At 40.5% G+C, this 13,751-nt stretch overlaps 1 protein-coding gene across 5 annotated transcripts in view; it reads right to left on the bottom strand.

The window, feature by feature from the left end:
• ints1 (integrator complex subunit 1) overlaps positions 1–6,325 on the bottom strand; it is a 33,434-nt gene extending 27,109 nt beyond the window's left edge. For 4 of the 5 annotated variants that reach the window (XM_084072863.1, XM_084072866.1, XM_084072865.1 and 1 more), the window contains exons 1-7: positions 6,177–6,315; positions 4,620–4,748; positions 3,274–3,561; positions 1,792–1,988; positions 597–734; positions 342–501; positions 113–218 (exon numbers count right to left, since the gene is read on the bottom strand). In XM_084072863.1, the coding sequence (XP_083928989.1) occupies positions 113–218; positions 342–501; positions 597–734; positions 1,792–1,988; positions 3,274–3,561; positions 4,620–4,674 (944 nt within the window). In that variant the 5' untranslated portion in view covers positions 4,675–4,748; positions 6,177–6,315. Of the gene's footprint in view, positions 1–112; positions 219–341; positions 502–596; positions 735–1,791; positions 1,989–3,273; positions 3,562–4,619; positions 4,749–6,176 lie in introns of all 5 variants that reach the window. The other variant, XM_084072864.1, reaches the window with a different exon arrangement.
• Between the last annotated feature and the right edge of the window lie 7,426 nt (positions 6,326–13,751).

Below are 13,751 nucleotides of genomic sequence, written 5' to 3'. Positions count from 1 at the left end.
AGGGAAATCTGAGCTGGGCTAAATGCCCCATCTCTCTTTAGAGTGGAAATCCATCCATTTCAACTGGTGTCCATTCAGCCTGTTCAAGCACGTGTATGGCTCCTCATTTTACCTTGGCATAACCTGTCCATCATCCTCCGGGCTAAGTTTCTCCTCTGCAATCAGCAACTCGGTCTGGCTGTCATCCTCGTCCGGTGTTGAGGGGTGAGGGCTGCTACCTGGAATAGAGATAAAATAAAGGTAGAAACAAAAATAGAAATAAGCACACCAATTAGCATGCATTTGCTCCGTCACAAAATGTTCACCAGTGCGTCAATGTGTGCCTTCTTGGTATACCATACCGGCGCTGAGATCTCCACCAGATCGACCGGTGTCAGCCTGCAGCAGCATACTTTTAGGGGGCATCTTGGTACCAAAAGCAGTCTGGATGTTGTCAACAAAATTCTTACATTGGGAGCTGTCCACCCAGATTCTTTCCCCGAGTGAGTCCTCAATGTACACCTGGAAACATGATCAATAAAACAATGTCAGATTTCCAATACCGTTAAGCAGGGACCGCAAAAATGCAAAACATTTCTTTCATTGGAGGTTCTCACTTTGACAAAGATTTCTGGCCAGTTTTCGTCCTCCTCATATGCAGACATCAACAGATTACAAGCCAGCACAGAAACCAGGCTGTTCCCCTTTGCTTTAAAGTTGATAGAAGCATCCCGACGCAGAAGACTGCACAAAGCCTAGTGATAGAAACAAAAATAAGGCAGTTAAGCATTTTTCTGTGAAAACATTTCATACACAGTACTTTTCTTTGGCAGAGTCAATGTAAGCTCTGGATCAAATGGTATTTAGGTAGTTTGGGTCTTGGAGATTTCCCAGGAAGTGCCGTTCCACCGAATTCTGCTTTTTAAATTCCAATTTTGAGGGGTGCTCGCTGGTCTAGCGGTCCAGGCGCATACCACATACAGGCTCCAATGCCTGACAGCACGTCGCAGGTTCGAGTCCCGTTCCCGGCGACCTTTGCTGAGTGTCTCTCCCCACCGCCCCCTGTTTCCTGTCTGCCTACTGTACTATCATTAAAGGCAAAAAGCCCCAAAATTATCTTTTAAGAATTCCGCGGCAATGATTTTCTAATAATGAAATCATTTAATATTATCCATGTTGTTTTTAGATTTTGCCTGATTTCCAAATAAACATTACATTACATAACAGTCATTTAGCAGACGCTTTTATCCAAAGCAACTTACAATAAGTGCATTCAACATAGGTAGGCAAGAAAACTACTAATCACCAGAAGTGCATTCTCTTCTAAAACAAGCAACTAAGAGCATACCTAGCCCTAGGGTAAAAGTGCAATATAGTAATAAAACCTTACTTTAATGAAATTAAGGTTATTTACCAAGTGATGGAATGCAAGAATTGTATGGCCTAAATAAAACATTAAAAAATAACCTTACTTCAATTCATTGCTAACAATACTCAACACTGACATGATGTTTACCTCAAAAAGTAACCATAGTTGGATGTGCATTTTTTAATGGAAATCTGGAACCTGCACACAACATGGTTAATATTTATTTACAAGACTATTGCTTCAGAATTGGATTTCAAACAGTGAAATGTGATTTCCTGGTAAATCTGAACACTGGCTCGCTCCAAGACCAAAATAATAAATGAAGTGTAAACCGTTTCAAACAGCGATTGGGTCTCCACGGCTAAGTAGATGCACTGTTCCAAATGTGCAGTCGGGGGGGTAATCGTCTACCTGTAATCTTCAACATCATTTAATTCACTTACCTCTATAATGCCTTCAGTGGCAAAAACATTGGGCTTGATTTTGGCCAAAAACATGAGACTGAGGTACAGTGTGACGTCAGGTTTGGCCCGATTCAGTTTGAGCTGTTTGACCGCTCCACATAGCAGTCCCTCAATGCGATCATCATTTCCTTCATTCTCTGCAGCATCGATTTCATCCAGCAGTACTGCTGCAGGAACTATAACAAAGATGAAATATATAGAGGAAATATAATATTTATATTTGTGTCGGATTACATGTGGGTGTTCACACCTGACTTTAAATGCCAGTAGTCACACCATCCATGACACAGACCCTCCCTGTTCAGGTAAATTTCATTTCCTGTGTACTAGTATGTTTCATGACTATGTAGTGTTTTTGTGTTAGCATCTTGGAAGCTCTATATCTGTATGTGGATGAGTTACAATCAACCATTTTTTGCCTCTGGGGGCACAACCTCCTTTTTTGTGTTAAACAGGAACTCGGGTTTGGTTGCTCCCCATTTTTTAGTCCACTTCCTCCCGGGTGCTTCTGTGTTTATTCCTACTAACAACATCATTACATGTTTAAGGCAGTAGCGCTGACAGATTCTGCTGTTAACAGAATCTGCCTTGAGAGATTATAATAAACTGATCTGAGTCACTATGGGCATTGATTGCATTACCATTATTGGGTCTATTTCATGGTTGTGGCTGTACCACTTGTGGTAGAACCACTGTATGGCAAACCTGATAAAGCCTGTGATGTTGTTTGCATAGTTGCACTTGTTCATTAATACATGGTATTACTGAAGAAATACGCATATAATCATCATTGTGCATGATTAAACTTTTTAATGATTTACTTAAAACCCTCTGCTTTCAACAACCCAAAAGACCTTTGTACTGAGGTAAGCATACTTCATGGCTATTGCTCTAATTATTATTACCAAGTAGTAATCTGAGTTCCCAGAAGTTTTCGCCGGCTCGGCGAGGAACTTCTGGGCCAGAGCCCTGGGATTTGTGGGCGGGATGTAATTTACGCTCTGAATCTGAGCGGACACGCCTCTTACCGGTCTGGAGCTGTGCAACTCGTCTAAAAAGTCCGACGAGAGGCAAACAGCAGTACACAACAATGGCGGCCGAAATTTCTCAAGGGGAAATTGCTTCCCGTCGATCCTATTTAGATGCAACACCCACTGCATGTGGATCCCGCCCCCTTTTCTTCATTGGCTGTTGATTTGAATCACAACGCAGTGGCCGCGCCCCCGCCGTCCAAACTCCGAAGCAATGCCTCCCAGACTAACCAAGTAGTACTGGACTATTATTTTTCATAATATTATCTTCCTTTTTTAAAACTCTCTTCTTTCAACAACCCAAAAGACCTTTGTACTGAGGTAAGCATACTTCATGGCTATTACTCTAAGTATTATTACCAAGTAGTACTGGACTATTATTTTTCATAATATTATCTTCCTTTGGAAAAGAGCCTGCCATCTACTGTACCTTCAATAGGAACCACTGATGGCTCCTTAATGGAGGGCGATATCGCCCTCTTGTCCACAGCAGCAACCTCAGCGAGTCGGCCCAGGGCACTCACTGGAGGTGTGGAGGATAGCTTGGGGCGCTTGGCTAGGCTGGATATCCCCGAAGAAGACGGGAGAGAGGAAGAAGACTCTCTTTTGCGGTCGGCCGGTAAGCCTGTAGGTGCTGGCTTCAGTAGAACAGCAGGTGCTTTGGACTCTCCCCCACTTTTTGACCCCAGAGCTATGAAATCCCCTGGGGGAGGATGCCCTGAAAGAAGAACACAACACATGAATCGCATGATTACCCTGATTGCAGCTGTTACTAAGGCCAACGCAAGTCCAGGTCAATGGAAGTATGCGAAAGGAAATACAAACGCCTGGCCCAGCCGGCACATACCCCTATCAACAACATATTCAACGTGTCCTCTTATGCACCAGGGGAGGTAATAAATCACCATAGAGTTACATTTGAACAGTTCTTTGGTAAAACTATCCACACACTTTTATGATGGGACCTTAACACTTGCCTCATAGTCAGTAAAGCCCACCAGAGAGCTGAAAAATGTTGTGGTCAACCAGAACGCTATGATTCATTTTTATAGATCTGTTATTGAGTGCTCACTTCTTCCATTCTTATCTGGTAGGTGGCGGTGCAGTAACACAATCAATCACCAGGACTCAACTTGAAAAGGTGAAGCATAGATGAGAGCATTGGTTCTCAAAGTGGAGTCCGGGGACCCCCAGGGGTCCTTGGGGGGTGTTCCAGGGGGTCCCCAGTAAAAGCAGTTAATGTCCATAACAATCATTTTAAACACTTTATTCATTTATATGTTGGCTATTTAAAAATAGCAGATCTACAAGTTCACAGCGTGTCACTTCGTGCCGTGCTGCGAGGTTGTACATCTGCTATTTTTGAAGATATTCAAAAAATCTAAAATAGCAGATCTACAAGCTCATAGCGCAGCACCGAGTGCCGCGCTACGAGCTTGTAGATCTGCTATTTTTGAAAAATCGTGAAAATGTGTGCAAATCTTTGAATATAAATACTTTTAAAGCGAACATTTTTAACTAAAATGTTTGCTTCTGGGGGGTCCCTGGAACAAAATAGTTTGATGGGGGTCCGCGGCCAAATACATATCATTTTGGGGGTCCTTGACATGAAAAAGATTGAGCATCACTTATATAGAAACATACGTTTTTCAGAAAACTGTTGAGATTTACTGTAGGAGACATGTAGAATTGGCTTCAGGTCTCAATGGGTTAATACATGCTGGGATCCCATATTACATTTGCACCATTTTGTACCATGTGTATTACATACTATACCTGATGGTTTTGCAGCGCTGGGGCGTCTGAGTGTTGTGGGCTTTGGTCGATTCATTATGAATCAGTCACAGTGTGCTGCTTTCTGTGTGGCTCGCAGGTTAAGGGTCCATCAACATTAGCCAGCCAGTTCTGTGACAAGAAACATGATTTAATGTTGTTAGCTGAACCCAACGGTGGAAAAGGTACTCACATTTTTTACTTGAGTAAAAGTATCAATACTGCTAGCCCTAGAATGTCTGTGATCTTACATACATTTCAAGTATTCCAAATACACAGTCATAGATCCCCCTCGTAGGCGCGCTGTGTAGTGACGATCTGCGCGGCCGTAAAAGTGCTCTAAACTAAAATGCGCTAGGGGGGCCGACTTGAGTGACGGACCCACACAAGTAAATTGGTCCGTCACTCAAGTCGGCCCCCCTAGCGCATCCAGACAGTCGTCCGTGTGAAGCTCGTGGAAAAGTGGAAATATTTGACTAAACACACGTTTTCTGCCAGAACTTTCAAATGGATATGACACTAGTGGACAAAAAATGACTCCAAGTCTTAGGAATTAATTATTGGGTGAGTACAGACGGAGTTTAGAGCACTTTTACGGCCGCGCAGATCGTCACTACACAGCGCGCCTACGAGGGGGATCTATGACTGTGTATTTGGAATACTTGAAATGTATGTAAGATCACAGACATTCTAGGGCTACAATACTGCAATATATAAAAACCCTGTTACAAGTAAACGTCCGGAATTAAACATTTAAATACAATTTAAAGTAAAAGTACAAAAGTATTGGCATCAAAATGTACTTTAATGTACAAAAGTAAAAGTACTCATTATACAGAATGTCCCATTTCAAGTTTAAAAAAATCTTTGGAAAATAGCAGATCTACAAGCTCACAATGTGATATGGCCGAAATGCATATAGGGTTGAAGTGGTTAATGTAAGTTTTGTAATAATAATCACAATCTACAAAGTAACCAGCAACTAAAGTATTCAAATAAATGTAGGTGAGTAAAAGTACAATATTTGAATCTGAAATGTATAGTAGAAGTAAAAGTATTGGACATTGGAAATACTCCAGTAAAGTACAAATACCTCAAAATTGTACTTAAGTACAGTAGTTGAACTTAGTTACTTTCCACCACTGGCTGAACCCATACACACTTTTAGAGCATGCTAATTCTAGTATACATTAAGACACTCAAATGTCATTCGTAGCAACCGTTATGACGATACATGACTGTTCAACCCTAGCAGTGATAGCTATAATGTTTAAATAACAAATGTCGATACATACAATAACATACAACACATATATACAAATACATACAATACATACATACAATAACAAATGTCAATACATGAACCTAGCAGTCTGGTAGCTATCATGTTTATGCCAGAAATCAAATCATAAACAATGACTAAATATTTACATGAAACAATGCCATGAATGATGCTAACATGCTAGCTTTAAACGAGTCGCTGATATAGCAACTTAGCAGTGATGGAAACTTTAGCTAGCATTACATACATGAGTCAAAATAGTAAGCCTAACAGCATACCTAAAGAGAAGAAACACTGAACTTCACGTGTTTTTCTTTCTTTCAGGTTCATTCAATGTGTGTCGTGTTTGTTTACCTTTGTACGTTAACTCTGAAAATCAACTATGAACTGAACACAACGCTCCATGACCACTGTTGCCAGACTTTGCGAGAGAAATAAGCAACCAGGTCTAGGAAGACGAGCCTAAAATAACCACATACCTATCTACAAACCCATCTGTAAGTGATGTGACGGGGTGTGAGCTTGTAGATCTGCTATTTTCAAAAAAATATATTTTTCAAAACATTTTAACAACTGTTTCTGGGGTCCCTGGCACAACATATTTTCCAGACCCATGCTATGATATTTCCAGATTGGGGGGGGGGGGGGGTCCACACATATACATAGTAATTTGGGGGTCCTTGACATGACATTTTTTGAGAACCACTGGTTTAAACAACATTAGGAAGCCAGCCCAAATAAAACCGCAACCAACCACCGATATTTACAATCAACTTCACAGGAAAAACAAGCCTTAAGTCGCTTATAATAGCGGACATGGCAACATTGTCCATGACCCCTCTTCTTCTGAAAGTAATTGGTCGCACACACCAACATGAAAGTGCTCGCTTACTGCCGTCTACCGTAAAGGAGGATGTATGTCATACAATGCTCATTCTGTGCAATATTTAAGTTATATTGTTTTGTTAAAATAAGTGTTAAATATCTCTATATTCTGACAGTAATCATTGCTATACAGGTGTTTGTTCAGTAACAGGGGCCTGCCTGTCTCTCCAGCTCAAAAACAGTAAACAGAAAATGCATTCTGAGATAATATACTATACTTTCTGGTTAGCTGAAATTGGCAACTCATCTGAACATGTATTTTCTGTTCATTAAAGTGCTGGAGAGATGGGGAGACCCCTGTGACTGAACAAACACTCTATAGCTATCAGAATATAGAGCTTTAACCTTTTAAAGGGATAGTTAATTATCCCTAAACCAATAATGATGACCGGCGGGAGACTCGATGGAGACTCTTTGAGTCTTCTACCGGAGATCATCAAATTATTGGCTTAGGAATGCGACAAAAACTAGAAAATCTCCATCAAGGCTCCAAGAGGTGAGTAATCGATAGAGAAAAGAAGAAGTCATTTTGGGGGTGAACTATCCCTTTAACTCTACCTTTAATATTGCTTTCTAACTAGCATTGCTGCAAGTTTGTATATTTGAGCCACTGTACGTGCCCACCTCAATGAAAATACATACTTTAACCCAATTAATAAACATAATAATGGACAATTTAGCGGTAATGCCAAAATAATATTCTAATAATATTCACTCAAGGGCTAAGAGGAGATGAGTAAGGAAAAGAGATAACGAACGAGATAACATGAAACATGCCTCTCAGCTCAATTATATTTGTAAATTGTATTCACTTTCTTGCCGTGAACAGTTTTAGAAACCACCCTGACAGAACTACATTCAGGCATTGCATGCAATCTGCAAGAATCGTTTCCTCTCTTACAGTGAAAGGAAAACAAGGATATAATATAGCTGCAAGCAGCGATAATACGGGGCCAGGTAATGAAGAGAGAAAAAAGAAAGAAGCAATGATAAGTAATATGCACAATAAGCCATTGAAACATAGAATACTGAACTTGAGAGAAAGAAGACCATGCAATTAACATGAGGATTTTAAACCTTCACTAACCCTAACCTCAGTAAAACAACGCCTAAGCCTATCCTCAAGACACACTATGTGTTATCCGAATAATGCCAAATTATGATCACCTCAATACATAGTCGTGGACAGGGATCGAACCAGCAACCTACGGACTCCAAGACTGCCTTTCTTCTCATTGAGCTAGATATATGGCCTCCCTGATAGTGTCTGTTGATATTTATAAGTATTTCCGTTCATTTTGAACCAGGCCTCTGTGTCCCGAAAGACTCTAGATCACTGGTTCACAAACCATTTACCAATAAAGGCATTTTTGTGTCTCCTCAGAACGAAAACTAGTGAAAGTAGCCGATCTACAAGCTCACAAAACGTTGCTATCTGAAAAGTTGTGAGGTTGTAGATCGGCTATTTTCAAAATGAAGTATATCATACATTAAAAGAGAGACAAAACTATAAGTAATATGCACAATAAGCCATTGAAGACTGAGCTTAAGGTCATGTTTTTTGCAATGCCACCTCTCACCGAGAGAGAGAGAGAGAGAGAGGGGGGGGGGGGAATAGATTGAAGAGAGATGGAAGCAGATTGGATTGATTGGACATCTCAACCTATTGCCATTAGCAGGAATCGAACCCTCAATCTTCGGACTGACATGCTGCAACACTACCTATAGTGCTATAGCTTTGTCCAGGCTGAGGTTGTCTGTTGAAGATAAAAATGAACCAGTGAAAGCAGCCGATCTACAAGCTCAGAAACACGTTGCTATCTGAAAAGTTTTGAGATTGTAGATCGGCTATTTTCAGAATGAAGTATGTCATACATTGCAAAAACATAACCTCTCAAATAAGCATTTCATGTTATCTTTATCAATTGCATATGTGTTCATTGATACAGTCTTGTTGTTTGCAATGCACTTTAAATGAAGTCTGCACCAAGTGAGGCTTGAACCGGCTACCTTGATGTTGTGAGACATTCACTTAAGCGGGAAGCCATTGGACCAACAGACCTGATCTAGTGAAAACGGAGGTTTGACAGATGATACCATTTCACGCAAATAGCTGAAAAATCCTGGGTTTAAGTGTTTTTCAAACTGCTCAAAATTGCGGACAATCTAAGGGCGGAGCTTACTGGTAAAAGTGATACATGTGTTCCTCATGAGTCAAGGCACATGTGTAAGCAGGTTTAATGGCTGTCGGCCAAACGAGGCATGACTTTTGCCTGTTTAAAGTTTGCATTTTCAAAAAATTGCTATAGCACCCCCCTTTGACCAATTGGAGTAAGATTGGTTTCAGTGATATTTGGAATGACCCTGTACATTACTGCACATTTTCAAAGAAATGTGAGTCTGCATGTATGTGTTAGGGGCAGATGAATAATTGTCATAAAACTGCAATATTCATTGGCTCATTAAAGCTTCATTTTTTCACTTAGAAAAAATCCGCTCGCACCGTTTTGTCGGCATAGGTCCAAAGTTCATGTGTAAAAAGTTTCGTGCAGATTGCTCAAAAATCCTAACCTGACTCTGTCAAATGGAAGAAGCTTGCAACACAAATGCAAATGAGATTTCCGGAGGGAGGGGGGTTTACCAGGCTACAAAAATCCCAGGAGGAGATAGATTTTAACAGCTTTTCATGTAATTCAAAATGGTGGTAGATCTAAAGGTCAGAGGTCAAAAGTCAGAGTGTGAAAGCTGTTCATCATGAGTAGACGCATATGTGTATTGAAGTTTCATGGCTGTAGGTCAAACAGGGCATGAGTTGTACCTGTTCAAAGTTGGCATTTTCAATTGAGTGCTATAACGCCACCTTTTGACGAAAGATTGTGAGATTTATTTCTTGATAGTTTTTCATGACCATCTATCATATGGCCGAGTTTCGTAAAAAGCGACAGCACGGTTCAGCCAGAACTGCGAAAAGTGGCAGAAGAACTAAAATAAAGTGAATAATAAAACAGGTCCAGAGCTGAGCTCTGGCCCCGTAACTAGGAACATTATGAGTTTCAGCCAGAGAAACAGTGGCAACACAGTTGAACTTGAGCCTAGCTCTGTTTCACTGTCATCAGTTCCTCATGTTCCTCTGTATGAACACTGGATGGCAGTAGAACACATGCTATTGTCTAAACTCCCTCCAGACAGCTTTTCAATGTTTAAAGCAGGAGGACTAAACCTTAAGGGATTCCTCTAATTCTTTCTTTTTTCTTTTTCTTCTTTCTATTTCACATGGAGCACCATTAACCACTAAGACAAGCATCTCCTTTTTACTCTAACCTTGTAGAGTACTTTATGATTATAAATGTATTGTAATTGTATCATATTACCGTTCTTCCTAGAATTGTGGGAGAGTGTAATGCTAACCTTACTCCATTTCCCAAAGGTCATATCTGTGAAGAAACTGACCCATATCCCATTACTCTTCAGATCACTTTGTTGGCTCTCGATAAATATAGAAATGATGTCTAAAGTAGCCTACTTCTAATTGTTTATAAGGATACAAGGTTTCGCTCCTGAATACATGTCTGACCTGAAGACATGTTTGACCTGCTCACTACCAATAAACCAAAAAGACTTCTCAGATCATCACGTTTGCTAGCTGTACTTAACCAAATGTAAATCTGGCAATGGTGCATTTAGTCATTAGGGACCTACTCTCTGAAACAAAATACCTGATGACCTGAGATCTGCCACAACTGTGTCCTCTTGAGGTCTTCTTATATTCCCAAGCTTTGGTTAGAGTGTGTGTGTGTGTGTGTGTGTGTGTGTGTGTGTGTGTGTGTGTGTGTGTGTGTGTGTGTGTGTGTGTGTGTGTGTGTGTGTGTGTGTGTGTGTGTGTGTGTGTGTGTGTGTGTGTGTGCGTGCGTGCGTGCGTGCGCGCTGCAGTGTGTGTGTGTGTGTGTGTGTGTGTGAGTGCGCGCGCGCGCTGCAGTGTGTGTGTGTGCGCGCGCTGCAGTGTGTGCGTCATGCTATGCTCTAGGGGGTTTGGGGAAGAGTTTCGTTGTTTTTATTTCTTTTAATATTAAACATATGAGATTACATTGTATGAAATGTGCAATACAAATAAAATGAACTTGACTTATTCAGAGAGATGATGGCTGTATACCGAACAATACTGTATTGTTGCTGTTCCCATGGTAGAGACAGGGAGTGAAGCTCCATTATAAAACCACATTGGCCCCATTTGTCTTCAGAGGGCTTCAACATTCACAGTGCAATTATATAAATAAATACTTTGTTTATCAGTGTTTCAATTATGTGGTTGACTTTGACAGGTAAAAAGATTTAGATTTACCTTATGAAGCTTCAAATCACACACTCATGCATAATGCTCAGATGACCTCATGACCTCAGATCTCTCAATCTATATCTCTCTCACACACACACACACACACACACACACACACACACACACACACACACACACACACACACACACACACACACACACACACACACACACACACACACACACACACACACACACACACACACACACACACACACACACACACTCTGTTTGTGGCCATTAAAACAGCATGAAGAATAAATAAATTGGAATGAAGGTTGGAATCATTTTTAATGTGAAGCAAATTACTTAACGACTAAAACCCTATATACTTAGTTGACAGGAGTCCCACAGGGGTCTGTACCTGTAGAAGGCCCCATACTCTTTGCCCTCTTCACCAAATCTCTTCACCAAAAATAGCCAATTTACAAGCTCACAAAGCATTGCGACGTACAGTATGTTTGTACATTGAATACCTTTGCCAAACGTTCGCCCCCAGAATAGGGATGCTACCGTTCATGTGGTTTAAGAGCTGTGTTATTGGCTTTAAAGAACTATACTGTAAGTCTGCTATAGCTACAGCTGGTATTGCTACAACTACTGTCTACTAGAGTAACTTCACCATGTGTTCATGCAACTTTAACGTGCCAACTTATTACGTAAAGTGTTTTCAAATTAAAAGCATTTCAGTGAAGTCAGTGGAATGTTTAGTCAGTGTTCTACTTTTAAATCCGGTGTCATACGCGGCAAGTCCACAAATCTGCGAAAACAATTAGAAGTCGTAATACTTAAATAAAACTATTTGGTCCTTTACTCTTTTCTCTTGAGTATCTGTACTTAACTTTAGAGTATTTTATTTAGCATCTATTCCACTACAATATTAAATAATATACTTTTTACTCCAATACATTTCCCTATGCCCCCTCCAAATACTGCCAATGAAAAAATGTGTTTCCTTTGAAAATAAAATAGTGAGCAAGCTCTTATTGCTGCCAGCATGTTCAGCCCAGTCAACACGTCATTACCAAGAAAGATGGAAGCAGCAGATGCAGCTCTTCCCAACAGCAACGATGAGGATTTACTGCCAGCTGTTCATCACCCATGGGTGCTACACTGTGAAATGTTACTTTACTCTGAAAGTGTGAAAAAAAATCTATCAATCAATCAATAAATCAATCAATAATAAACGACCCATCAGGATTTTACTGAGTAGCCTATGGGATCGAAAGGGAGATTCTTATCAGCTGAAATGTCTGATAAGAATGTATGCTGTGGGTGAATGACATTTAAGCATTCAAACATTCACCCTAAAATGTGACTTTCATACTGTATGTAAGACAGTACCATACAGAACAAACCAATGGTATTAACAAAACAATATCCATATAAGTAAGGAGTAAAGTACCAAAATCAGTAGGGTTCATCCTTGCAATCTGCCTATTAGATTATAACTTGTGCGCAAAGGTGACATTTGGGGCTGAGGATGGCGCTAGACTCTAGCTGTTCCTCTAGCTGTTCCTCTAGCGGCTAGAGAAACAGTAATGCGACCACTCAAATAGTTTGGGTTCTTCCTCTCACCTCTCAGGTACAAGAATGCATTCAGCAAGTTTAATGGAAAACAGTTTAGATTTTGAGATAACTTGTGTGCAAGAGTAAAGTTTGGCCTAAGGGTGGCGCTAGAGTAAAGGCCACTGGGTCACTAAGCAAGCTTCCCCCTAGATTTTACATTTGGGAATTGTTGCCTAAGTGACCCTAGAATGGCCATAGGATCACCAAAATCAGTAAAGCCCCCCTTTAGGGAGCAGGATTTGTGACAATTCACCCATTAGATTTTGAGATAGCTTGTGTGCAAGTAGACATTTTGGCATAATGGTGGCACCAAAGGACAGGCCATTAGGTCACCAAAATCAGTAGGGTTCATTTGGGGATCAGGAAGCTGCATAGCAAAATGACATGGCGATCAAGCTAGTAGTTTTCCAGATATGCTGTTTGGGACCAAAGTGGTGGATGGATGGACAGACTAACACTGTCACCCTACACTAACGGGGCTAAAAGTGCAAGGAGTAAACTGTCAAGTCACCCTGAACACAGGGTGAAGTGATTACTCATCTGATAAAGTTTATTTGCCTCCTACTCAAAACATACTCAAATGCACATGAAAGAATTCAGCACGCCATCACGGGTCTATAATTAATTCCATATGTCTCCCTCAGAGGAAGATTCATCTGGTGAGTCACTAGTGGTAATCCACATTCAGAAATGGTCACTGTCAGACAGAAACCTTGTATGTCCGTAGTTCATCTTTTTAGGGTTTTTTCATACATGAATGCCTTATTTTACACTTTGTCTTAAGACTTGTCGCACAAAAGTGAAAATAGCTGATCTACAAGCTCACAACGGATTGAGATGGGACGCGTTGTGGCCTTGTAGATCTGCTATTTTTGAGAAATGTACAAAAGATTTGAAACTTTTTGAAAAGTATAAATATTTTTTTAAATATAAAAGTTACTGACAAGAGCTTTACTACATACAAAGTGTTTCCCCCATTTCCTGAAAAGTAATGGTTTTGGATATACAAGGTTTCCATCCGACAGCGTCAAAATTAATGTAAAAACACTGTACCATCCAGGACGCC

Source organism: Gymnoscopelus microlampas (assembly GCF_963454915.1).
Source record: "Gymnoscopelus microlampas genome assembly, chromosome: 11".
NCBI lineage: Eukaryota > Metazoa > Chordata > Actinopteri > Myctophiformes > Myctophidae > Gymnoscopelus > Gymnoscopelus microlampas.
Note: the sequence above shows the minus strand (reverse complement) of the source record. Positions and strands in the feature narration are given on the sequence as shown.